We start from the raw sequence: 27,546 nt of genomic DNA on the forward strand, positions 1-27,546 counted from the left end.
TGTCCTAGACTAGCCCAGCTCTGTGGTCTAGATGCCCCTGTATCATTATTATCGTTGCAGGTCTGGCTGCTCCTGAGTCTGGGGATCTGGTTTCATGTGGAAGATCCCCTCTGGACTGAATCCAACCTGGCCTCCAGTTGTGGCCACACCTTGAAATCTAGATTTGTAACATGTGACCTGCAAGTTAATCTGTTTTCCTTGTATTCAGTTTTATGTTGGATAACCAACTAACATACATGGTTGAAAAGTAAAAGTGAAAGTCACTCAGCCGTGTCTGACTCTTTGTGACCTCATGGATTATATATTCTACGGAATTCTCCAGGCCAGAATACTGGAGTGGGTAGCCTTTCCCTTCTCCAGGGGATCTTCCTGACCTAGGGATTGAACCCAGGTCTCCTGCATTGCAGGTGGATTCTTTACCAGCTGAGCCACCAGGGAAGCCCAAGAGCAAAGTCCCAACTGGCTGGTCTGCCCCTGATTTGTAATGTGTGTAATATAATCTTGGTGAAGTTAATCCTATCTTTGACCAGAAGACAAAGCTTTTAAATCATCAACAAGTTGGAGGTGAGTAACTTAAAAATACTGTTTAAGTGAATTATTACTAATGAGAGAACAGACGAGGAAAACAGAATCTCCTTACCAATCAGCAGAGCTTCTTTCTCTGATTTTAAGCCTTGGCTTCTCTTCTCAGTGTTGCTCTCTCGGTCTTGGTTGACCAATGCGACTGTCAATACATTGATTTCCTATAAAGCCAAAAAACAAAAACATGTAGGTTTTTTGTGCATTCCGACAAAAGCAACGAGGTCTTTTAAAGTCTATAAAAGAGGTCACTGCTTCTATTTATAACTGAAGATCAACTTTTATAAGTGGCTGACCTATTTAACCAAGAGTAGAAAAGTAGTTCTAAAACTTAGGTTCCCAGCTACTGCTTCTAGTGAACTAAGTACCAAATAACTGCACAAGTAGCACATTTTGTGCAAATTATCTTACTTTTGTCCATGTTTTGATAAAACTCTGTTAGCAAAAAAAAAAAAATTGACCATAGCTAACTTTAAGAAGTTTTTATTTCAAGTATGAAAAAATTTCCTGAAAAGCATATACAGACAACTTTACATATTATGTGAGTAATTTGTGTCAGCGTGTGAGGACACAGGGCCTGCTGGGAAGGTCAGATGGAATTGGGAGGAGTGTTTAAGTTGAGTAAGTATATCCTTATACACAACTGCAAAAGGTAGATAAAGAAAAGGTTGGGAAATTCTTTTCTTTGAAAACTAAAAATGAAGAATTGTACAACAAGCTGGTATGGGAGGCTGGACTATTTTTAGTTTTTCATATGGTCTTTTTAATTGAAAAAGAGAAAAAGATTTAACCCATATTGTCCCAGACTTGATATTACGACTCATAATGGGAATAATTTAATAGAAAATCAAGTTTAATGATCAGAGACCTGTATATATGGGATGGCAGAATCATTAGGGTAGTTGAGTCTTGCCAGAGGGCAATTTCTCACTGAAAGATACGTCTCAAAGAAGGACTAGCCCACTGATAAAGAGTTAAGGATACGGGCTTCCCTGGTGGCTCCGTGGTAAAAAAAAAAAAAAAATTCCACCTGCCAGTGCAGGAGACACAGGTTCGATCCCTGGTCAGCGAGGAGCCCACATGCTGTGGAGCAATTAAGCTTGTGTGCCACAACTATTGAGCCTGTGATCTGGAACCCCAGAGCTGCGACTACTGAGCCTGCACTCCACAGCAAGAGGGGTCACCGCAATAAGAAGCCCGCTCATGGCAACTAGAAAGTAGTCCTCGCTCTCCACACATGGAGAAAAGCCCATTCAGCAATGAAGACACAGCACAGCAAAATCCAAAACAAACAAACAAAAAAACTGTCACCTTAAAAAAAAAAAAGAGTTAAGGACACTGTTTCCATTACAGGATGGATTCTGTCAGAAGGACAGAGGATAAGGAGGGAGGGACAGAGGACAACTTAGATGTTTGGCCAGTGTTCCCAGGATTGGAACTGGTTACAGGATAGCTATTTAGCTAACCTTTACACATTAACAAAGCTGGCCAGATGAAAGAATATAGGGAGTGGTTAGGAGCATGTTGAGTCTATAAAGGGCACAGCCCCACCTGAAGGCATTCAAATTAAGAATGGGCCAGGGCAAGTCTGGAGCCAGTTAGACACAAAAGGTCTTGAGAATGAAAGATGCTCTTACACTTGCAAAGAAGGGATCTTGGAAACCAGTCCCAGCAGAAACACAATCCAGAACTTGAAAACAATAAACCCAAAGGTTTATGTAGATGAGATGAGAACACTTGATAAAGAAGACTCACAGGCAATTCCTTCTGTGATGTAGTAAGCATTTTAAGGGCTAGCAGAGATGTAACAAGCAAGAGGATGGATCAACATTAACCAGGATGATGATGGTGTTATTTAAAAGAAATATAAATAATCAACTTCAGAGCTGAGTGGAAACAGTACCTCTGAGAAGGGGTGATCTGTTAATAGCTTGGATGATGACGGGGGCCGAATGAGATCACTGAGCAGTTTAGCAGACAACAGACCTGCATTAACTGCCAAAACTGAGTGGTGTCCTGGGGCATCACACAGCTGAGGATCCAGGTTTATGGGGGAAAATGGACCACAGAGGGCAGGCAGCAGGTCAGAAACCAGCAAGAAGAGGCAAGGGCAGGCCAGACTAAGGCCAGTCAAGAGTGCTGTAAGGCACCTGTCCTCATGTCCAAAGCTGGAATCATAAAACCAAGGGACTTTGGGCAGCCTCCAAGAAATGCGGCTCAGTCAACAAGCAATCAGATGTGCCTCACCAGTGACTGTTGCTTTGATGACTGTTTTAGGGTAGGATACATGAGGCTGGACAACTGAAAGTCCTGGGATCACCTTTCTCTGGAAGTATTTCTTCAGACTGAAAATTGCAGCCTAGGCTTTGATCTTAGTATAAAATCCATGCTTGAAGTCTAAATCCTAGTCCAACCTAAAGAGTTTCACATTCTCTACTTAGGATGGTACAACTTATCTATTTAGATACTGGGAAACATCTTTTACTGAGACACTGGATCATAGGTTAGAAAGACTTAGGCCCCTTTCTTAAAAAAATTAACTGTTTTTGTTCATTTCCATCCCAAATCTCTGGAATATAGAAGGAACTTTCACCATCAGAAACATAAGATTGTTGTTCAGTCGTTCAGTCCTGTCCCCTCTTTGCGACCCCATGGACTGCAGCACGCCAGGGCTTCCCTGTCCTTCACCATCTCCTGGAGGTTGCTCAAACTCATGCCCATTGAGTCGGTGATGCCACCCAACCATCTCATCCTCTGTTGTCCTGTTCTCCTCCTGCCTTCAATCTTCCCCAGCATCAGGGTCTTTTCAAATGAGTTGGCTCTTTGCATCAAGTGGCCAAAGTATTGGAGCTTCAGCCTCAGCATTAGTCCTTCCAATGAATATTCAGAGTTGATTTCCTTTAGGATGGACTGGTTGGATTTCCTTGCAGTCCAAGGGACTCTCAAGGGTGTTCTCCAACACCACAGTTCAAAAACATCAATTCTTCGGCACTCAGCCTTCTTTATGGTCCAACTCTCACATCCATACACGACTACTGGAAAAACCATAGCTTTGACTATACGGACCTTTGTTGGCAAAGTAATGTCTCTGTTTTTTTAATATGCTGTCTAGGTTGGTCATAGCTTTTCTTCCAAGGAGCAGGCATCTTTCAATTTCATGGCTGCAGTCACCATCTGCAGTGATTTTGGAGCCCAAGAAAATAGTCTCTCACTGTTTCCATTGTTTCCCTATCTATTTGCCATGAAGTGGCAAATAGAATTTGTATCTTTTATCCCACACAAATTCTTTACCCTGATAGATGTAACATGCCCTGAAGAATTACATGGCTAATAGTGAAGGTGTTCCAGATGCTTAAGAGACTGAAAACTGGATACAGTAAGTGCAGATTGGGTTAGGAAGTGAGAGGTTATCAAGGACAAATTGCTAACGGTGTACAAAGTGTACACTAGGAAGGAAACATTAAGATGGGGATCAAGGGTTTCTTCACAGTGAGATCAATAGGATTATGAAATAGTATTCCAAGGGCAGTGGCAAGAACACCATTCACTTGAAGCAGTCAAAAAGCACTCCAGACTAGAAAATGTACAATAAGTAACAATCCTGCACTTGGCAGGAGAATGAGCAAGATTATCTAATAAATCTTTTCGCCGTCTACCTTTTAACTCTAATTTCTGTGACACTTACAGGGAATCATGAAAGGGCTGGAAGAAGAGGTTTTCAATAACTGGAAACCACAGATATCATGGAGGGTTTTTTCAGACTTCTGAAAGGTTAGCTACTCAAAGGCAGGCATTTCCCCTTTAAGAGTCCTTGTCAATTACTTTAAGAGACGGTCAAAGTGATTTATCCATTTACAGAAGCTCTTTTTCAATAATTTACTGAGCTAGGATTGTGCTTTGCTGTTTTGTTTTTGTTCTCCTCCGCCTACCAAGCCCCTAAGAACCAAGGACATGACTTCTTCAGCCTTATAAAATCCTCTTGTTACTCCTTTCATTTCGTTATTCCTGTGACCTCCTTAACTTTCATGCTAATTTCTTTCTACCACAAAGTTTCTCGAATACATGGTGTGTATACCCACTGTGGCTACTGCCTCAACACCTGGAATCTCAGCTTTCTCATTAGTCACCCCCTGAAAGTATCCTTTGAACTGCTTATATTTTTCTCAGTCTTTGTAACATGTGATAGTTGACATCACTCACCCAGCCCTTCTTAAACCCTCTGCCTCACTTGCTTCTGTTACATAAGAAGTCCTGGTCTTTTTCCTCCTAATTTTTAATTTCATCTTCATTGGCTTTTTTATTCTGTCTGTTGGCCCAGGGGGTCCCTGGTGGCTCAGATGGTAAAAAATCTGTCTGCAATGCAGGAGACCTGGGTTCAATTCCTGGGTTGGGAAGATCCCCTGGAGAAGGGAATGGCAACCCACTCCAGTATTCTTGCCTGGAGAATTCCATGCACAGAGAAGCCTGGTGGACTACAGTCCATGGAGTCACAAAGAGTCGGACACGACTGAGCAACCAACACACTGCTGGCCCAGTACACATGGATAAAATGGTAACTTTCTTATACTCTAACTGGGGTACGTTTGCCAAAGCTCGGTCACCACTTTTCTTCTCTATTTCCTTTGATCCGAGTTCTTTCATTCTCCTGGGTTCATCTATCATCACAGTTCACGCTTTAACTTCTGTTCCTTATCATCAATTGACCCCTGGGCTTGCTTGCTTGATCACTTCCCATTTCAAATTCAAAATAAAAGGTGGGGGACTTCTCTGGTGACACAGTGGATAGGAATCCACCTGCCAATGCTGGGGACATGGGTTGAATCCTGGGTCCAGGAAGATTTCACATGCCATGGGGCAACTAGGCCTGTGTGCCACAACTACTGAGCCCATGTGCCTTAAGAGCTGCACGCTGCAACTGCTGAGCCCGCGCAGCAACTAATAAAGCCCGCGCACCTAGAGCCCGTGCTCCACAACAGGAGAAGCCACCGCAGCGAGAAGCCTGTTGCCCTGCAAGGAAGAGCGGCCCCTACTTGCCGCAACTAGAGAAAGCCTGAGTGCAGCAACAAAGACCCAGTGCAACCAAATAAATAAATTCACAAAAACGAGGGCTGGTCGTGAGGTGTAGAAGGCACACTACATGCTTAAGGTTTAGCCTTGGCTCTTCCACGAACAAGGAGTTGACCTTGGGTAAGGTATGCAACATCCTCAAGCCTCGGATCAATAGTCTAAAAATGAGGGTGCTGGATAGGGTCCACCATCTCTGAATATATGCGTCATGGAACCCCATCAGCTCTAAATTAACTGGGAGCAGATCTCTAGAATTCCCAGTCTATTACTTCTTTCTTCTGTTTTATAATATAGGACTTCTATTTAAAGCTTCATTTAAAGGGACATCCTCATTTTTATCAAAACATTTTTGATTATTCTTTATAAAGTCCATTACTGACTGAAAAAATTAATGTAAATGCATATTCTATGCAAAATAACATGATTTCAGAACAGAAAAAAGAGGCATTCTTTAAGGTGAAATTCTTACCCACAGTGTACTCTCTGTGCTAAACCATTTGTTAAAACTCTGCAGAGGAGTGTGTGTCGGGGGTGGGGTGGTCAGGATAGGAGCTGTGATACCTTAATAAGTATTTGCCTTTTAAAAAAGCAGTGCAAAAAGGATTCAAGAAAGTTTAAAATATGTGCAGACTGTGACTGCACATAGAGGGTAAGCAAATAACAGTATATGACAAAATATGTTCATTAGGAGGAAAACAAAGTTCAAAATTTATAAGAAGTAATTAACATTTCTTTAAATAAGTGAAAGCAAAGTAAATTCAGTAGAAAACAGTAACTACAAAATATAAAATAATTCAATGTATTAGAGCAAGGCATGTTTCAGTTACATTATTATGTTCCTCTCTAATGATTTACTCTGGAATAAAAGTCAGTGTTCTCACCTCACACCAGTCAGAATGGCTATCATCAAAAAAACTACAAGCAATAAATGCAAGAGAGGATGTGGAGAAAAGGGAACACTATGGCACTGTTGCTGGGAATGTAAATGGGTACAGCCACTATGAAGAGCAGTATGGAGATTCCTTAACAAACTAGGAATAAAACTACCATATGACCCAGCAGTCCCACTACTGGGCACATATTCTGAGAAAACCACGATTCTAAAAGATACACGCACCCCAGTGTTCACTGCTGTACTATTTACAATAGCCAGGACACGGAAGCAATCTAGATGTCCACTGACAGATGAATGGATAAAGCAGTAGTGGTACATATATACAATGGAATATTACTTAGACATAAAAAAGCAAAGAATTTGAGTCAGTTGTAGTGAGGTGGATGAACTCAGAACCTGTTATACAGAGTGAAGTAAATCAGAGAGAGAAAAACAAATACTGTATAGTAACACATGTATATGGAATCTAGGAAAATAGTACTGATGAACGTGTTCACAGAAAAGAAATGGAGATGCAGACACAGAGGAGGACTTGCGGACACAGCAGAGGGTAGGATTAATGAGAAAGTAGCATTGACATATAATATACACAGCCACGTGTAAAGCAGATAACTAGTGGGAGGCTGCTCTGAAACACAGGGAGCCCAGCCCGGCACTCTGTGACGACCTAGAGGGATGAGACGGGAGGGGGATATGTATACGGAAAGCTGACTCACGTTTTTATACAGCAAAAACCAACACAACAATGTAGAGCAATTATCCTCTAATTAAAAAAATGAATTAAAAATAAAAGACGGCATCCTCTGGAATGAGTGGAGTGTCCTTATATTTAACAGTGTGTGCATCCAAGTCCCTCCTGATGTGGTGGTTCTTCTAAAATTCTATAATGTCTAAATTCCAAAATGTCCAGCTCACCTCACCTGCCAGGGCTGCATTTTCTTCTAACTTTTCTCTATTAGCAGCACCATCATCCTGACTGAAGCGACTTAGCAGCAGCAGCAGCATCCTTCCACGTGCAGGCCTTTGGTTCCTCCTCTCCTACCCCCGGAGACCTTTCTGGGCCAGAATTCTACCAGGTATCCGTGAAATCTCTCTCACGCTCCCGTTTCCACTCCTGGTGCTCCCCCTCAGTCCGCTTCATTTCTTACCGGGACCAGCACAGGGACCTCCTGCTTTGTCTCTGGGCCCGGTTTCTCCCGCTTCAAGTCAACCTTACATGGTATTACCAGATTGGTTTTCTAAAACGCCGCTTTCATCTTGTCCATCTCCACTTTAAAACTCAGGTGCTCGGGGACTTCCCTGGTGGCTCAGTGGCTAAGACTCTGTGCTCCAAATGCTGGGTTCAATCCCTGGTCGGGGAACTAGATCCCACATGCTGCAACTAAGATCCAGTGCAGCCACATAAAAACAAAAATTAAAACAAAAAACAAAAAACCTTGGATGCTTTCTGACTCAGATGCTTTCTGATAACCCGTGGGAAAATGCCGGATTGAGCCCGGCATTTCGGATTCAGTCCTGCTCTTACAGCCTCTCTTCTTTAGATGGTAGGTCCAGATACATTCTTAGAAAACCCTCTCCTCTTTTCTTCACCACCTCCTACATGTATTTTTATACACAATACAAATCCTGTATCTCTTAGCAGCATTGATTCCAGGCTATTTATAAGTTTCCCTTATCGCAACACATTTCCTATGTCATTTAATGTGGCAGGTGCCCACTTGTACATTTGGCATAAACCGAGGATCACCTGTGTTTGTTTCTGCAAAACTGCCAACTCCTGCAGGGCACTCACGTATCCCAGCAAGTGAGGCAGCCTGGCCAAGTGGAACTGTGTTCTGATTCTGTTCCCATTATTTACGTACTGGATAACTTCAGGCAGGGTGTCTCTGAACTGTCTTTTACGTAAACCATGGAGAACAACGTATGCCTATTCCCCCCAGGGTGCTGTGAAGACCAAATGTCATACGTGAGAAGGTGCTTTTGAAGACTATAGCCTTCTAGGGATACTGTGCCATCACTGTTATTAAGATCATTATTTCCTTTTATTATTCTCAAGACCGACTGGATCCAGAACAGGTGCATAATACATACTTGGGGCACTCCATCTATGGGAGAATTCTGTATAAGACCCTGACTACAATTATATAAAAGCATGCATGCAAAGGTGAGAAACTGTAGCGGGGTTCGAACTGTACGTGGTTTCTGTTTTCTTAATGTTCTGTGGCTCTTACTATCCTGCTATCCTATGATTCAGAAAGAAATAAAAAGACGAGGACATATAGATGCCATTCTGAAGAGCTGTATGTAAGCACGGTTGGTAGCTGATTACTGAATAACACACCAAATGAGATTCCCCCCTCCGCCCCACACATATGAAATAAGGAGACCCCCACCCTGTGGGCCTCCAAGGGCTACTAGTGCAAGGTGAGTGAGGGTCGTCAAGATTTGCTTGGTTAAGGTTCACTGTGTCGCCGCCCCGCTGCCAGCACCAGGCCCTAAGACTCTGGTGCCTTCTCTGCCTCCTTGGTTCCATGTTTGCGCCTAGGACTTAATCTTAGACATCACACTCCATGAAGTCAGGGGCCCTGCAGACAACAGTCAAGATGCCAATCAGCTGCTTCACTAGCCTTTACTTAAAACTTTTTCAAAATACCAAAGCAATCCATCAAGTGCCATGCCAGTCTCTAGCACTAGTCACTAGTCTTCAGCTAGTCTTCATGCCAGTCACTAGTCTTCAGCTAGTTCTCACAAGATTAGAACCACGGTCAGGGAGGAAGAATGGATACTTCTCACGTTTTTCTTTATGAGCCGGTGACTAAGATGGTTATACAGCAGGTACCCCGTGGCTGAATAATGAAGGATGACCCATAAACAATGGCCTAGAATAGTGAAAGGATATTCCCAGGTGGCACAGTGATAAAAGAACCCACCCGCCAATGCAGGGCACACAGGGGACAGAGGTTCCATCCCTGGGTCGGGAAGATTCCCTGGAGGATGAAATGGCAACCCACTCCAGTGTTCTTGCCTGGAAAATCCCGTGGGCAGAGGAGCCTGGTGGGCTATAGTCCATGGGGTTGCAAAGAGTTGGCTATGACTGAGCGCGCACACACACAGAATGGTGGAAAAATGGTGGATTTAGACACACAAGACTGGTTCTCAGTGCCACTCACTTGCTGTGTGCCCTCATTTCACTATTTCTCTTTGTTAAAAGTGGGCTTTGAAGCAGATGAACCCTACAGTCTCTTCTGGCCCCCAGATTTCATCTCTGCTCTGTGCCCTTTTCCCTGACTTGGAACTTCCCTCCAAGTAAGACAGCCAGCTTGGTACTGACAACATATACTTATCCTGGATTTCAGTGCCAATAAAAATTAGAGAGAAAAGAAAAAGAAGAGGGAGAAAAAAAAAACATTTAAAAGCAAATGGATGGGAAAAGGATCGAACAGAATGAGTAGCTGAGTAAGCTTCAAAATTTCTTAAGGTTCAAGGGAATGTAAGAATGGATCAATCCCCAAGTGTGAACACGATGGCAGGAATTTCCTGTGGCTTAGAAGTTCCAAGGCCTCACTAATCTTACCAGTTGCTGAAGCTCGGTACCACCAGTCCTGAGGACCAGGGCCTCCCACCCAGCTTTGCTCAGCAGCTTTTGTTGTCCAGGGTCTGCAGAGGGGAGCCTCAGAGAGACCATCTGAGAGCAGATGTGTGGCTCCTGCACTCAGCCAAGAGGCAGGGATTCATCACAGCACTAGCTCATTTTCTGTGCCAGGATGTTCCGCCTCATTGGGTTTCAATGGCCGGACTTGGACCCAGAGGGCATGCATCATGTCCTGAGACATCTAAAAGATTTTCTAAGATTTCCAATCGCAAAGATTAAAACTGGTGAGAACTGATTAAAAAATTGGCCGAAACTCCAATACTTAGGCCACCTGATGCGAAGAACTGACTTATTGGAAAAGACCCTGATGCTGGGAAAGATTGAGGGCAGGAGGAGAAGGGGACGACAGAGGATGAGATCGTTGGATGGCATCACTGACTCAATGGACAGGAGTTTGCGTGGACTCCAGGAGTTGGTGATGGACACGGAGGCCTGGCGTGCTGCAGTCCATGGGGTCGCGAAGAGTCGGACACGACTGAGCGACTGAGCTGAACTGAACTGACGGATTAAGAAAGAGAAAACTCAAGGTAGTTTTGTTACCTGAGATAAAGCATTTCTCCTGGTGGCTTTCTTTCTAGATCATCCTTGGTGATATTTATTTAATAAACACAGACAGTGCTTACTCTGTGTAGGCAGTATACAGGGACTTCCCTGGCGGTCCAGTGGCTAAGACTCTGCACTCCCAGGTTCAATCCCTGGCCAGGGAACTAGATCCCATGTGCCGTAACTAGAACGATCCCGCAATCTGCAGTGAAGACAGAAGATCCCGTGTGCCACGACTAAGACCCAGCACAGCCAAATACAGAAATAAGTAATTCAACAAAGAACTTTACAGACACGAACTCATTCAATCCTCCTCAAGAAGACTGAGCCCTAGGAGGTCAGCACTGCTGCACTGTCATTTTACAGATGAGGCAAACGAGGACTGGAGCGGCTGAGGACTTGTGTAAGATCACACAACCTGTAAGGAGCAGACTGTGGATGTGAACCCACGCTGTCTCACTCCCGAGTCTTAACCACTGTGCTGGGTTGCCTCTCTGGCCCTGGTCAATTGCAGAATGCCTGCTGAGTACTGTGCCCCCATCCCCTCTGTCATCAGTCCTGGCCCACTGCAGAGTCAGCAGGGGCTCCAGGCCAGCCGATGAGTGGTGGCTGCGAACGCAGAGGGGAGCAGGGCGGAGAGCCGTGGTCGCGGGTTCCCCCTGCCCGAGCCAGCAGGGGCCTGGCCGGGAGGAGTGTTAGCAGGGACGGGCCTGGGTCTCTGCTGCTATTAGGTCATGACTCCCTGTCCGCTGGACAAGTGTGACTTGTTGTATCCATGGTCCACGCAACAGGGAAGGGTTTCAAAGGCAGGATGCTGGGGCCAGTGAGGAAGACGATGCTGCACGCATGCCCTCCTGGTTTTGAAGATGTGTGCAGAGGAAAGCTGAGGTCAGGGCGTGCTCCAAAGACCAAGGGAGGGCCGCGGGTGGGACTGGCTGAGAGAGAGAAGAGGCTCGGGCAGGGGGAACATGGGGAGCCCCAGCCACGTTCCAGCTAAGTTGAGGTGACAGGAGAAGCCAGAAAAGCGGGGGATACAGGAGCCCTTCTACAGGAAGAATGGGGACTTTCCTGGTGGTCCAGTGGTTAAGACTTTGTGCTTCTAATGTAAGGGATATGGGTCAAGCCCTGGTCGGGGAACTAACATCCCACATGCCATGCCTCATGGCCAAGAAAATCCAAAAAAAAAAAAAAAAGAAAGAATGAACAGATTGTGTCTGTGTGTGAAGCAGAAAATCTGGACAACTAGCAGAATGAAGATACTAGAATCAGAGGTCACCAAGAATGAGAAGGACTGGCTCCAGTAGTTGATAAATAGTGGAGGTAGCTGGAAAGTTAACACTTTAACACATAATCAAAGCACTCATAACAAATACTCAAAACTAACTCTGGACTACTGTCTAAATCTGTCCGAATCTTGGAAAGGCAGCTGAGAGTACGGGTCCTGAGGTCAGGACAGCATCTGGGCTGGCAGTGGCTCTCCAGCCCACCCTCCGTCTCTGCCTCCCACAGACGACAGCTGCCACCTGCTGTACCCACCCCCCATCCTCCGGTGTCTCTGCCAGGACCTCATGCGACCGTGCCGCCTGCAGTCATTTCTCTCCACAGGGACAGTGTCCTCAGGGGCTACACGGTCCTCTGCATACAGCTAAATCTGCAACCAATATGTATATTTTTTAAGAATAAATAGCAGACTTGGTAATCTTTGTTGACTTAAATCAAGCGAGTCTGTTATCACAGAGAGGAATAAATTTTGTAGATGAAATTGACTGGCAGTCATAGGATCAGGACGGTACCCCTGGCCAGGAGTGATTTACCAGGAGTCTGTTGTTGTTCAGTTGCTAAGCTGTGCCTGACTCTTTGTGACCCCATGAACTGCAGCTCGCCAGGCTTCTCTGTCCTTCACTATCTCCCAGAGTTTGCTCAAATTCGTGTCCTAGACTGGAAGTCTAGGAGGACTACATTTAATGAAAAGAGAAAACAAACAATCCAGTTGCTTTGGATCTTTTACATCCTTTGGTCCCTAAATGTATTTGTTGTGGCATCATTTTAAAGTAAAATAATTTCTTTACTATTTTAGATTCAGTTAGTACAAATAATTTTGAGTTTGTATCTATCATTAGTGCTTTCAATATGTTTTAAAGGATTAACATTTTTGGGAGGTCACATTATAAGCTTATAACTCTTTTCTTTCTTTTCCTTTTTAAAATTTAAGACAGTTCTCTTGTTCACTTTAATTCTTAAAACATTTCTTGGCTTTCTCGTTACAAACATTATGTATTTATAAATAAACATGTATTTTTAATATAGAACATTGACAGAATACAGATTTTAAAAAATAACTGGAATTCTACCACCCAGTTATAAGCACCATTAACATTCAGTTATCTTACACACACACACACATACATATATACTATTATATAATATGCATACACACATGAATGCATATATATAGTTGTGTGTGTGTATATATACATAGTTCAATTCTTTTTTTAAATTTATTTTGTAATTGAAGGATAACTGCTTTACAGAATTTTACTGTTTTCTGTCAAACATCAACATGAATCAGCCATAGGTATGGGATTATCCCACAAATACTTTTAATAAGAGAATTCTGATAAGGGAGAGTAATTTTAATTTTGTGATGTTTTCCATTAAATACTAAGAGCATACTGCTGCCTGGATCACAGCTTAATTATGGCTGTCACAGTTCACACCAAGCTTAAACTGTGGTCTCAAGCTGGTGATTAGATGACTTTCTTTTGGCATACTTTTGTGACAGCCACATTAGATAAAACTGATGTAAATGTAAGCAAAATAACTCTTTTGTCTTCCTTTAACTCCATTCAGTAAAGCGCAGGTTGCAGTATTTTATTTTACTATATGCTGCTACAGATATTGCCAAATGAAAAAAAAAATACCCTTCATCTCAAAAACAGTTGTGTATTTCTCTTCAATACATAAAAAATGTAACCCCTACTACTGTATCTATGCAAGTCCATACTCTTCATAGCCTGAAAAAGTACTGACATGAAAAATCTCCTTAACCAATAAAAATGGAGCAGCAAATAGAAGAAACTAAAGCGAAATGCTTCTAAATGTATGTATGTGCATCCAGAATTAGTCAGTTTGATTCATCTTGTATGATACTGACTCTATTGCCGGTAAAGATTAATTGTATTATGGCGCTCTTGGCATGTTATTTTCCCAGTCCATTTCTCAGTATGACATTTCTTATTTTTCTCCACTACAAAGCACCCACTATCATAATTTTCACCTGCTGAGTTTACATTACTAATGATAATATTAAAATTCAGGGTTTTTTTGACCTTTATAGAAGTAAATTAGGTCATGAGACTAGATGGGATGCAATCTGATAAATGGGAAAGAGAGACATTTAATTATGATTTAAGTAAGATCAAATTCCACAGGGTTTTCCAGCCATACTGTGAGATCTCAGTAAACATTAAAGAGTCTCCCCTCCCCCATGCACCAAAATCCAATTCTCCCTCCTCACGGCCTTCCGGCATATGCCAGCTCTGAGAAATACTCCAAGAATGAAGTGGTCTGGATTGCTGATGCACGGTGCATGATGGATGTAGAATTTGGAGTCCTCTGCAATAAAAAAATAATGGCACTGATGATAATACTAGTTAGCCCTTGCCGAGGGCTTGGTAGCTACCAGGACCCAGTCCTGCTATCCTCCCTGCTTTACAGATGACAAAATCGAGGCACAAGTAAGTTAATTAGTTTCCTAAGCTCACATACCCATAAAGTGGTGGCTGTAAGACCGGGCTCCAGGGAGTCAGCCTGTCGAGCTATTAGTCTATACCGCCCTTTGTGCAACTTACTTCTCAGGGAATCACAACTTCTGGACTTTGCTCAAGTCTATAATCCCAGCCCAGGTCCCTTCCTCACTGAGAGGACTGAAGCCCGTGTTTGGGGATTTCCCTTTTCGGCGTCTGTTGTCTCCACAGTGGGCCATGGGCTCCTTGAGGATGGTGACTGAGCTGTAGTGACGTGTGCTCCCAACGCACAGCACTGTGTCTAGGACACTACACTGTCCATCAAGTGGACTCAGGTGGACACAGGAGCAGCTGGTTGTGAGTCCACCTATCCTTCGTGTAGTCTCCAAATGGCTGCGATTTCTTATAAACCAGAATCTGGTGATTCCTAGCTGTATATTTTCCTTCTGGTGTTCAATCACAGCAAAGTTCAACCTTCAGACTTCAGTCTCTGGACACCCCAGTTCAGTATAATTCAATTTACTGAACCTCCACCACTCGCTTATCCATCAAATATGTATTGAGCATCTACTATATGGTTGGTTTTGTGCTAGATAAGATTCAAAGATGATTAATAGTGTTTCCTGCTCTGAAAGAACTTAAGAGTCTAGAGGATGGACAGGCATGTTAAATATATTAAAATACAGTGTGATGTAACTATGACAAGCGCTGGCCTTAGGGGCTGCGGAAGCCCATAGCAGCACTTAATCTGGACTGGACAGCAGGCAGTAGTTCCTTGAAGTGTGGTCTGCAGACTGATGGCACCGGGGGCTTATTCAAGCTCAAGTTCTCGACCTCAGCCCAAACTTTCCCAACCTCTAACTCTAAGGGGGGCCCAGCCACCTGTGCTTTAAGAAGCCCTCCTTTTGATTCTGCTGCTTCCTAAAGTTTGAGTAGCACTGCCTTAGAGAATATAAAGTTCACAGGGGTACTAACCATCAGGCAAGAAAACTTACACCAAATTAAATCTGTAAAATAAGAAAGCCGGATGAGCGAGCCCTACTGCTTCAATTGTGACTTTCACCGTTGGCAAGACTTCTGTACACATCTCACACTGAACGGCAAAGAAATGTGCTTAATCTCTGAGATCAGCTGCAGATAATATATAGCAGGAATCACCTAATGAGGCCAAAGAGATTCACAGAGCTGTCTGAGGTTGCTGGAATTATGTCCATCAATCAATGAGTGTTACAAAGGTATTATATTACACATGTGCCTACGTACAGAGGCCCATCGCTATGTTAGGTTCTGGAACACATACCTACATATTATGGGCCCTTAAGGCGCTTACACCTGAGTTGAGGAGCCTATCTGGGTTGTTCAGAATGTTTGAGACATTGATAAATTCTGTGGGAATAAGAAGAAGATGGTCATTAACTTGGGCTGATCCCAAGAAGTGGGAACCCAGCTGGGTTTAAACACAGTAGAATTTTCATTGCAGGCCCAAAGCATGACACGACAGATGGAGGAAAAATGAATTATCAATAAAAAAAAGGTCTAACTATTTAGAGTTTTTAATGAATGGTACACCTGGCCAAATTTGACCTGTTGACTAAAGTCATTTATTTAGGAGACCGGGTCAGCAGTTACTCCCAGGAGCAGGCCAACAGTCATTTCTGTTCCGACCAAGGGGACCAACCTGAGACTTGGTATGTAAAACGTCCAGGAACCACACCCAAGCTTAACAGCGGTGCGACACGCTATACTAGTGTGTACGTGTGTCTGTGTGTGTATACACGTGATGACAGGAGCAGGGAATTACACCCGCACAGGTGTGGGGGCTTTACACAGGTCATGCTTGCAGACCTCTGCCCCAGCTTCAAGTCCTCCTTCTCAAAGCTGGCATGGAAAGAAACTGTGCAGATTCTGAAAGTCTCATGAACATAAGCAGCTCACGAGCATACACTGAACAGTTTGGAAACTGTCCAGACAAACAGAGGCACTCTGAAATCTCACAGGGAAGCCGATCTAACAATAAAAATGACGGCGGTGCTGAGCATCAGGGCCACAAATCTCCCCTACAAGGGCAGTTTCAGGGCCGGAAAGGCTGCGGCTTAGACGATTTTCTTGGGGGGAAAAAAAGGAACAGAAATCTTAAAACAACAATGACAAACAAAACCTATTAAGTGTTCTGAGGCTGTGAGTCTTTCTAGAGAGAACGTAAAATGTGCAGGCCTCTCCCATCAGCAGGGGTGGATGGAAGCTTTCCTCCCCAGCTCAGCAGTCTGCTCTGCCTGAATGCGGAAAACACAGAGGAGGGCGATACAGAGGTCGGCGGGCAGAAGTTCTAAAATTCTTCGAGACACTAAGTCAGGTTTAAAGCCATAAGCAGGAGGTGCGCGGCCATCCTGAAGGTGTGGTTACGATGCCCCATACCAGGTAGCTACAGACAGGATGTCTGGTGCCCGGGAGCACAGGGTGGCCGCCTGTCCCTCTGGGCAGGGTGGGCAGGCCAGGAGGTGGGGGGTGCTGCATTTGGCCGTGAACTCAAGGCTGGGGGGGCGATTCTCACCTGTCAGGCCCTCAACAGGGCGGGGTGCGGGGAGGAGGAAAGAGGAGTCTCTATCAGAGCAAGAAGGGCTTGTGAGGCTGAAGGACTGGAAAGCACCTCACTTGCTGGAGGGTCTTCTGAAATTTCCAAGTCTGACCTTTACAGCCCCCTCCAGGAAGTCTGCCCGGATTGCAGCTGCAGATTAGCATCTTTTTTTTTTTTTTTGGCCTGTAATTCCATGATAAACTTATTTTGGGGTAAAGCTTCCATGACATGGGCATATTTGTACAATGACATACACCTTTGGTGAAGGCAGTTCTGCTTTCAGTTTGGCCAACTTGAGTTGGCAGGGACGGGTGTGGTGGTTGACAGCCTGTGCTGTTCTGGCTGTGGCTTTACAAGCGCTGGCGGCCGCAGAAAGTGATGGAAACCTGGAAAAACTCTTCCTGCAGTGGTCTCTTCTGCCCCGCCTTCCCTTTTTTTCTTCTTTCCACCTACTTTTCTTCTTTGTCACTTTCCTATACAATTCCTCAAAGAAACGCCACCGTATCTAGTGAGTTATGTGGCACTGTGATGGATGAGGTCTGGAGATGAGCAGTGTGTGTGGAGAGAGAGAGGCTGACTGCCCCGTGCGGAGTTCTGGAATCCTCTGGAGACCCTAGGAAGCACTGAGCAGGAAATCCTAGAGCGAGACCAGTGTCACAGGTGGTGAGCCGGGTGACGCTGGCCCCAGCCTGGGAAGAAGCATCTCATACTTCCCTTTCTCCTGGGTCCCCGTGGTGAGCACGAATGAGGAGTGCAGAAATCACTGCAGGACGTTTAATATTCTAACAACAACAACGGGCCTTCCCCAGTGGTCCAGGGGTTAAGGATCCGCCTCGCCATGCAGGCGACCGGTGTTCGATCCCTGGTCTGGGAGGATCCCGCCTGCGGTGGGGTAACGATGCTTGCAGGCCACGACTACTGAGCCTGTGCTCCAGAGCCCGGGGGCTGCAACTACTGAGCCCACGGACCGCAAATACCGAAGCCTGCAGGCCGAGAGTTCTGCATCAAGAGAAGCCACCCTACCACAACCAGAGAGGAGCCTCTGCTCGCTGCAACTAGAGAAAGTCTGCACACAGCAAGGAAGAGCCAGTACGGCCCAAGATAAAAGTAATAATAACAACAACAACTGTCAAGGAAGCCCTACGGCGTCTAAGAAACACAGAGAACTAACAAGAGAGGATGCTCAGCCCCTGGTGAACCCCTGTTCCCCGGCGCTTTCAGATTCACTGATCCCAGTGAGGTGTCAGCAGGAACGGAAGCAGCCTCAGAGAAGAAGGCGGCCCGCGTTCCCCTACCACCTTCCAGAGGCCCCAGAACAAACTGCTTCTGTCCACCTTCTGGGCCCCTGGCTTTTTTCATAAACGCTCCTCAGCCTTCTTCCTGTTCTGTTCTGAGCAGCACAGCCGGCAGGGCTAAGCAGATCTCCTGGGAGAAAGGGATTGCGCTCTCTGGGTTTATAAGACTTTAAAATGATACTGCCTGCACTCAAGTCATGTCTGTGTATTTCTGTCTGCAGCTCTTGCTGACGCTTTGGAGTTTCCAGGTATCTGCTGGGCCATCTTAGAGAAGATAAGTGAATGTTCTGTTTGGGCTTAGAACTCTTTTTGTCCTTTTACTTGAGCCTTCTTCTCAATTGTGTGTATTCTCCCGAGAGAGTTGACTAGCCTCGTTTGTACAGGGCTGGTCTGGGTCTGAGGTCCACACAGAGAACAGACTCTGCTGCCCCAGACCACCAGAAAGATGGCCCTCTAGTTCACAGCACAAATCCCACCAATAACATGTCTCAGCCTTGTTCTTCTAAATCGTTTATGAAGGCTATACAGTTTGCCCGTATCTTCAGAATACAGACTTCTTTTTCATGCTTTTGGGGGGTCACACTGCACAGTATGTGGGATCTTAGTTCCCTGACCAGGGATCGAACCCATGCCCCTGGCACTGGAAGTGCAGAGTCTTAATCACTGGATCACCAGGGAAGTCCCAGAAGGCAGACATTCTTGGGAGCTATTTCCCTTCCCAGTTAAGAACTCAGCACCCACTCTCTGTGATAACATGTGTGCTCAGTTCCTTTAGTCAAGTCCCACTTCTTTGCGACCTCATGCACTGTAGCCCACCAGGCTCCTCTGTTCATGAGATTCTCCAGGCAAAAATAGTGAGTGGGTTGCCATGCCCTCCTCCAGAGGTTCTTCCCGATCCAGGGATCTAACTCTTATCTCCTGCATCTCCTGTTGCAGGCAGATTCTTTACTGCTGAGCCACTGTGGAAATCCCTCAATGTGGTAACATCCAGACATTATTATCTGTTGTTTACTTCATCACTTACCATGTAGGCAATGAGCTTTAATCTTTTCAAAGAGTCAGGAGTTTGGGGAGACAGGATACATGTATATATATGGCTGAGTCCTTTTGCTGTCCACTTGAAACTATTCCAACATTGTTAATCAGCTATACTCCAATACAAAATTAAAAGTTTTAAAAAATAAAGAATCAGTGGATCTCCCTCTATCAGTTCAGTTCAGTTGTGTCCAACTCTTTGCTACCCCATGGACTGCAGCACGCCAGGCCTCCCTGTCCATCACTAACTCCCGGAGTTTATTCAAACTCATGCCCATAGAGTCGGTGATGTCATCCAACCATGTCATCCTCTGTCATCCCCTTCTCCTCCTGCCGTCAATCCTTCCCAGCATCAGGGTTTTTTCCCAGGAGTCAGTTCTTTGCATCAGGTGGCCCAAGTATTGGAATTTCAGCTTCAGTATCAGTCCTTCCAACAAATATTCAGGACTGATTTCCTTTAGGATGGACTGGTTGGATCTCCTTGCTGTCCAAGGGACTCTCGAGAGTCTTCTCCAACACCACAGTTCAAAAGCATCAATTCCTTGGCACTCAGCTTTCTTTATAGTCCAACTCTCACATCCATACATGAAAAAAACATAGGTTTGACTAGACGACCTTTGTTGGCAAACTAATATATCTGCTTTTCAATATGCTGTCTAGGTTGGTCATAGCTTTTCTTCCAAGGAGCAAGTGTCCTAATTTCATGGCTGCAGTCACCATCTGCAGTGATTTTGGAGCCCAAAATAAAGTCTGTCACTGTTTCCATTGTTTCCCCATCTATTTGCCATGAAGTGATGGGACCAGATGCGATGATCTTAGTTTTCTGAACGTTGAACTTTAAGCCAACTTTTTCACTCTCCTCTTTCACTTTCATCAAGAGACTCTTGAGTTCTTCTTCACTTTCTGCCATAAGGGTGGTGTCATCTGCATATCTGAGATTATTGACATTTCTTCTGGCAATCTTGATTCCAGCTTGTGCTTCCTCCAGCCCGGCATTTCACATGATGTACTCTGCATAGAAGTTAAAAAAGCAGGGTGACAATATACAGCTTTGACATACTCCTTCCCTGATTTGGAACCAGTCTGTTGTTCCTTGTCCAGTTCTAACTGTTGCTTCTTGACCTACACACAGATTTCTCAGCAGGCAGGTAAGGTGGTCTGGTATTTCCATCTCTTGAAGAATTTTCCACAGTCTGTTGTATCCACACAGTCAAAGGCTTTGGCATAGTCAATAAAGCAGAAGTATATGTTTTCCTGGAACACTCTTGCTTTTTTGATGATCCAATGGATGTTGGCAATTTGATCTCTGGTTCCTCTGCCTTTTCTAAATTCAGCTTGAACATCTGGAAGTTCATGGTTCACCTGCTGATGAAGCCTGGCTTGGAGAATTTTGAGTATTACTTTGCTAGTGTGTGAGATGAGTCCAATTGTGTGGTAGTTTGAACATTCTTTGGTATTGCCCTTCTTTGGGATTGGGATGAAAACTGACCTTTTCCAGTCCTGTGGCCACTGCTGAGTTTTCCAGATTTGCTGACATATTGAGTGCAGCATTTTCACAGCATCATCTTTGAGGATTTGAAATAGCTCAACTGGAATTCCATCACCTCCACTAGCTTTGTTTGTAGTGATGCTTCCTAAGGCCCACTTGACTTCACATTCCAGGATGTCTGGCTCTAGGTGAGTGATCACACCATCGTGATTACCTGGGTCGTGAAGATCTTTTTTGTACAGTTCTTCTGTGTATTCTTGCCACCTCTTCTTAATATCTTCTGCTTCTGTTAGGTCCAAACCATTTCTGTCCTTTATTGAGCCCATCTTTGCATGAAGTGTTCCCTTGGTACCTCTAATTTTCTTGAAGAGATCTCTCGTCTTTCCCATTCTGTTGTTTGCCTCTATTTCTTTGCACTGAACACTGAGGAAGGCTTTCTTATCTTTCCTTCCTATTCTTTGTAACTCTGCATTCAAATGGGTATATCTTTGCTTTTCTTCTTTGCCTTTTGCTTCTCTTCTCTTCTTTTCATAGCTATTTGTAAGGCCTCCTCAGACAACCATTTTGCCTTTTTGCATTTCTCTTTCATGGGGATGGTCTTGATCAGTGCCTCCTGTACAATGTCATGAACCTCTGTCCATAGTTCTTCAGGCACTCTGTCTATCAGATCTAATCCCTTGAATCTATTTGTCACTTCTACTGTATAATCATAAGGGATCTATCACTAAATCCTAATCAAGTGGAAAAGCTTCCCCATTTCAAAAGTGCTTAAACGGTGGACAAATTATCTAATGCATTGTTAAAGACTAGTCACTGCACACTATCTATGACAGCAAAGACAAAAAACATTTTAAAGTCTCACGGAAGACAGGTTAAATAAACTACAGTATACCTATGGCATGAAGTATTTAGGCAGTCATTAAAAGTCAGAAAGAGAAAATCAAGTGTTATGTATTAACACATATATATAGAACCTAGATGTGTCTAGAAAGCACAGACATTACTTTGCCAACAAAGGTCTGTCTAGTCGAACCTATGGCTTTTCCAGTGGTCATGTATGGATGTGAGAGTTGGACTATAAAGAAAGCTGAGTGCCAAAGAATTGATGCTTTTGAACTGTGGTGTTGGAGAAGACTCTTGAGAGTCCCTTGGACTGCAAGGAGATCCAACCAGTCCATCCTAAAGGAGATCAGTCCTGAATATTCATTGGAAGGACTGATGCTGAAGCTGAGTTTGGCCACCTGATGTGAAGAACTGACTCATTGGAAAAGACCTTGATGCTGGGAAAGACTGAAGGCAGGAGGAGAAGGGGACAACAGAGGACGAGATGGTTGGATGGCATCACTGACTCCATGGACATGAGTGTGAGCAAGCTTCGGGAGTTGGTGAAGGACAGGGAGCCCTGCAGTCCATGAGGTCGTCAAGTGGCAGAGACGACTGAGTGACTGAACTGAACTGAGAAGGATGGTCCTGATGAACCTGTCTGCAGAGCAACAGTGGAGACGCAGACCCAGAGAACAGACTTGTGGACACAGTGGGGGAAGGAGAGGGTGGGATGGACTGAGAGAGTAGCCCTGAAAGGCATCACCACGTGTGAAATACACGGCCAGTGGGGATTCGCCGTGTGACTCAGGGAACTCACAACTGGTGCTCTGTGACAGCCTAGAGGGGTGGGGTGGGGAGGGAGGTGGGAGGGAGGCTCCAGAGGGAGGGGACACGTGTATACCTACGGCTGACTCATGCTGATGAACAGCAAAAACCAACACAGCGTCGTAAAGCAATTATCCTCCAACTAAAAACATAATAAATTAAAACCATAGAAATGTCATATTAAGAAAATATTTGATAACATGGGAGAATGCTCATGATTCACAGTGGAAAATAAATGTAGGCTGTAAAACTGCCCATATGGTAAACTGTAAATCTGGTAAAAGTGTATATGTGTGCACATGGACAAAGGTGAAGGAAACACAAAGAAGTGTAAACACTCATTTCTGAGTTGTAAGATTGCAGGTGGTTGTATTCTCTGTATTTTCTTGCACTTTCCACATTTTCCACAAGAAGAAATGCTCTTTTAAGTTAAGAACATTTGTATTTGTGTGGGGGGTGGGTGGGTGGGGCGGGGATTGGATCTATAAAAGTTACTAACCTTTCATTGTAAACAATCGCTTTTGTTTCTACATCACATAGGATTATCATTAACCTTTTGGGGGAAGAGTATTGGTTTCCAAAATGGAAAACTTTGGTTTCCGATCTTGGCATCAGGTATAAAACTATCATGTCTGTGTCAGACCACTTTACTCAGTACTGAAATTTATGTCTCCTTTGGCTGTTTCTAACTTGACCTGTGGGAGAAGGTGTTTTCACTTCTCCAAATCCAACCTGTCAGCTTTATTAAACATGTGCCAATCCTATTAGAGCTGACTCATTGCAAAAGACTCTGATGCTGGGAAAGATTGAAGGCAAAAGGAGAAGAAGGTGGCAGAGGATGAGATGGTTGGATGGCATCACCGATTCAATGGGCATGAGTTTGAGCAAGCTCCAGGAAATGGTGAGGGACAGGGAGGCCTGGTGTGTGTTGCAATCCAGGGGGCCACAAAGAGTCGGACACAATGTAAGGACTGAACACCACCACCAACAATCTTATTACATGCTCCAAATCCTCTAATGGCCAGGAAGGTCCTCAGAGCTCCCCTCCCTGACAAAAAGGACCAACTGCAGCACGGGCTCCAGCTGCAGAAACACAGGGTCAGTTGGCAGGAAGGCTCCTGGTAAGGAAACCTCTCGAGTGTTTCCCAGAAACAAAAGCATGAACCCTGAAGGTTCGGTCTATCTTGACAGCAGCTCCCTTTCTCCTCCTTCCCTGGAGCTCGGCAGGTGTTGGGGAGTGGGTGTACAAATAGAGTCTCCCCCCCACCATCAATGCTTTCCAAGAGGGCTGGGTTGGGATGGGTATAGGTTTTTTCAGAAGGAATTTTGGATTTCACAGAAATTGCCACGGCAGAAAGCTAATTCACCAAAACAAAACAAAACATCGTAAACTAGCTGGAAAGAAGGCAGCTGCATACGGGCAGGAGAGTAGACAGGGGCTGTGGTGGGGAAGTTAGCAGCAGCAGGAGAAAAGCCACGTTACAGAGGCTGTAACTGGAATAAGAGGCTGGATTTTGGGTGTGAAAATTTAATATGTGAACAGGGACATATATTGTAGGATAAAGGAAATATTGGGCTTCTCAGTGGCCCCACTGGTAAAGAACCCACCTGCCAATGCAGGAGACATAAGAGATGCAGGTTTGATCCCTGGGTCGGGAAGAACCCCTGGAGGGGCCTGGCAACCCACTCCAGTATTCCTGCCTAGAGAATCCCATGGACAGAGGAGCCTGGCGGGCTGTGGTTCATAGGGTCTGACATAAATGAAGCAACTTAGCATGCACACATGTACAGAGCAAGGGTGACCTCAGGCGTCTACAGATATGGGCCCATCTCTCCCTGAAGGAAGACAAAGTGGCTATTGATTTTCCAGTTGAGCTTTTCAGGGGTTTCAAAGCCCCCTGTATACTCACGCATGGTGCCCTATGCCCACCAGAGTCTCCTCCCCATGGACCCAATCCTTCCAATAAAGGTCTTATCTCCAGAGAGTTTATGAAAACATGCCAACTAGCTACCTCAAGCCTGTTCATTAATTTCCCCGTGACATCAACCTGAAGGCAGGAGGAGAAGGGGATGACAGATGACGAGATGGTTGGATGGCATCACCGACTCATTGGACATGAGTTTAAGCAAGCTCCAGGAGAAGGCAAAGGATGGGGAGCCTGGCGTGCTGCAGTCCATGGGGTCACAAAGAGTTGGACACGACTGAGCAGCTGAACAATGACAGTCGACCTGAAGGTGGAGAGTGAGTCTTTGATGGAATGAGACAGAGAGTAAGTGAGTTTTGGTAAGAGCAGGGTATGATGACAGCATCAGCTCCAAGTGGGGCAGGAACCAGGTCTATAGTAGTCACTGATGGATCTCCAGAACCCAGCATTGCACCTGGCACGTGGAAGGATGGAGCAGTAATGACAGCCAGTACTCCCCGGCCACATCAGCACTGCTAAGCAATGCCCAGGGGAACCCTGCGAGGCAGCTGCGACCATTATCTTCATTTTCCATGGAATTAAGTGGTGGTGCAGGGTGCCAAGTGTGGCTCTACCAGACAGTAAATGACGGAACCAGGTCTAAAGCCAGGCTGCTTGGCACCCAGCTCTGTTCCTAACCTCCACACTCTCCCGCCTGCTTTAATGAATACTTAAGTTACTGAGTCAAAAAGGGGTGGAAGGTGAAGTCAGAGAGAGACAAACATAATATGATCACTCATATGGCACATCTAATTTAAAAAAAAATGATACAAATGAACTTATTTACAAAAAAGAAATAGACTTACAGTTATTGAAAACAAACTTATGGGTTATCAAAGGGAAAACATGGTGGGTATAAATCAGGAGCTTGGGATGAACATACCCTGCGCTCGTGCTCAGCCGTGTCCGACTCTTTGCAACCCCCTGGACTGTAGCCCGCCAGGCTCCTCTGCCCATGGGATTCTCCAGGCAAGAATCCTGGAGTGGGTTGCCATTTCCTCCTCCAAGGGATCTTCCCAACCCAGGGATCAAACCCATGTCTCCGGCATCTCCTGCACTGGCCGGCAGATTCTTTTACCACTGATTCCCCCGGGGAGCCCTGAATGTACGTACCACCATATATAAGATGGATAAGCAACAAGGATCTACTATATAGTACAGGGATCTCTACTCAATGTTTTCTGATGACCTATGTGAGAAAAGAATCTAAAGGACAATGAAGACATGTATACGGATAACTGAATCACTTTGTTGCACTCGTGAAACTAACACAATGTTGTAAACCAACTACAGTACAATAATTTTTTTTTTTAAAGGGATGGAAGCCTGTGTTGGAACACAAACTGAGGGACTCTGTACAGCTCAGACAGCAGGAGGGTGAGAAGAAGGACACCCAGGGGCTGGAAGGACCGTGATGCCTGCAGTCGCGGTGCTGAGGTCTGCCAGGCACACGCTCCCTGGGCTGGTGCCCCAGTTCTCTCCCTCGGAGCCTGCGGAATGGGGCAGAAGGGGGGCGGAGGGGTTCCTCACTGTCTTGTCTACTCCTCTGCTGGTTCAAGATCAGGGCCCCCCGAGAGCAGCAGGAAGTTGTTATGGGAGGAGGGGACAGAGTCTGAGTTGTCTCTGCCCTTTGAGACTGGGGTCCCAGTTTCCTGGGGGTTTTTCCTTCCTCCTTTGCCTTGGTTAATACATCAGTGTGCATGCTTTCTCTCTTGTGCCTGTGCGCCTGAAAGATGGGAGCACATCCTAAACCGGGCCCGGGACACGGCACTAGCAGAGCCCCTGACATCCAGTACACATCATTAGAATACCTGGTGAACAGCGGCTGTCTGCCGCGACCTCTTAAACCTGAAGACTGTCCTTCACATAGCAGCTCTTTCCTACATGCCTCACGTCTTTACTCGGACACGCTGAGGATTTACTTTCTTGTACATGCAACGTGAAAAGCTGAAAAATCTTTTATCTTTTGTGTTTTTCTTTTATTTTTTTGGATGGGAAAGGTGTACCACCTGATGGTGGTAACCTTCAACACCACAAATTCAAACTCTTTGCAGATTGCCAATTTCTGTCTCCAGTGTGTGAGCCTGAAGCATGCAAACAGAGGTTGGGGGTAGCAGCTTGCCTGGAGCAGACACAAAGAGGGAGGAGAAAAACAAAAATTCATGGGAAGGGACTCCCACGGCTGTCCAGTGGTTAAGACCTCAGGCTTCTAATGCAGGGGGCGCAGGTTCGATCCCTGGTCAGGGAACCAAGATCTCACAAGCTGTGTGGTGTGGCCAAACAAAAACAAAACAAAACTCACGGAAAACCTTGAGATTAAACTGCTCTGTATATACTGCTGGCTTAAGTAGCCACTTTATTCGATCCCTCCTACTCTCACAGTCTCTCTCCCTCTCTTCCCTTCCACCAAACGTACGTATGTAAGGATCATAGCTGGCGATGGGATACGCCTGGGAGGCATTTGGGAGGAAGGTCGTTAAAAACGATGCAAGATGAGGACAGATATTAAATTCTTTTCATTCAATAAATTAATAGTAATAATTTAATGTGAGATTCAATTTTTAAAGTAAGATTTTAATATCTGTTACATATAATGAGCTGGGACCAGGTTAGTTATTCAGCAATCCTAGGAATTAGGAGAGAGCTGAGAGACAGAGACTAGAAGAAAAAAAATCATAGCTTGGGCTTTTAGGAAAGAAAATTGGTTCTGGAATAACTGAAATCTCTAAAGGATCTGTGCTAAAGGCTAGTTTTAAACTTGAGTGTACTTACACAAATCCAGTTCCAAATACAGGGAAAAACCTATTTCAAATCCCAAACGCAGTCCTCTTAGAGAAAAGGCCTTGGCAATCGATCTGTTTCTGGCGCTAATGCTTGTAGATTAGTTGTCAGAATCTTTTTCTTATGGGCACGAGCTTACAGAAGGTCTTGTGCGTGCGGACAAGGGTGAGCTTTGTAAGGGTACCTCTGCTTAGGGACTTCAAGAATACCAAATAAGGTGCTGGTCAGATACTGTAGTTGCTCGAGAAGACGTGAAAAGGACAGAAAAGTATAAG

General features: G+C 44.9%; 1 protein-coding gene and 1 long non-coding RNA gene across 9 annotated transcripts in view; one reads left to right on the forward strand and one right to left on the reverse strand.

The window, feature by feature from the left end:
* The window catches only part of ENOX1 (ecto-NOX disulfide-thiol exchanger 1), a 344,181-nt gene that overhangs the window by 44,125 nt on the left and 272,510 nt on the right, over window positions 1–27,546 (reverse strand). For all 8 annotated transcript variants that reach the window (XM_081551076.1, XM_081551082.1, XM_081551081.1 and 5 more), the window contains one exon: window positions 641–743. In XM_081551076.1, coding sequence (XP_081407202.1) covers window positions 641–743 — 103 coding nt within the window. The remainder of the gene's footprint in view (window positions 1–640; window positions 744–27,546) is intronic.
* Window positions 311–26,826, forward strand: LOC145530178 (uncharacterized). Its single transcript, XR_014071512.1, has 5 exons — window positions 311–564; window positions 7,504–7,617; window positions 8,598–8,705; window positions 25,807–25,927; window positions 26,545–26,826. It is a non-coding gene; the product is annotated as an uncharacterized LOC145530178 (long non-coding RNA).

This window comes from Giraffa tippelskirchi, chromosome 12 (genome assembly GCF_054371585.1).
Source record: "Giraffa tippelskirchi isolate mGirTip1 chromosome 12, T2T-mGirTip1v1.2.pri, whole genome shotgun sequence".
In the NCBI taxonomy this organism is placed as follows: domain Eukaryota; kingdom Metazoa; phylum Chordata; class Mammalia; order Artiodactyla; family Giraffidae; genus Giraffa; species Giraffa tippelskirchi.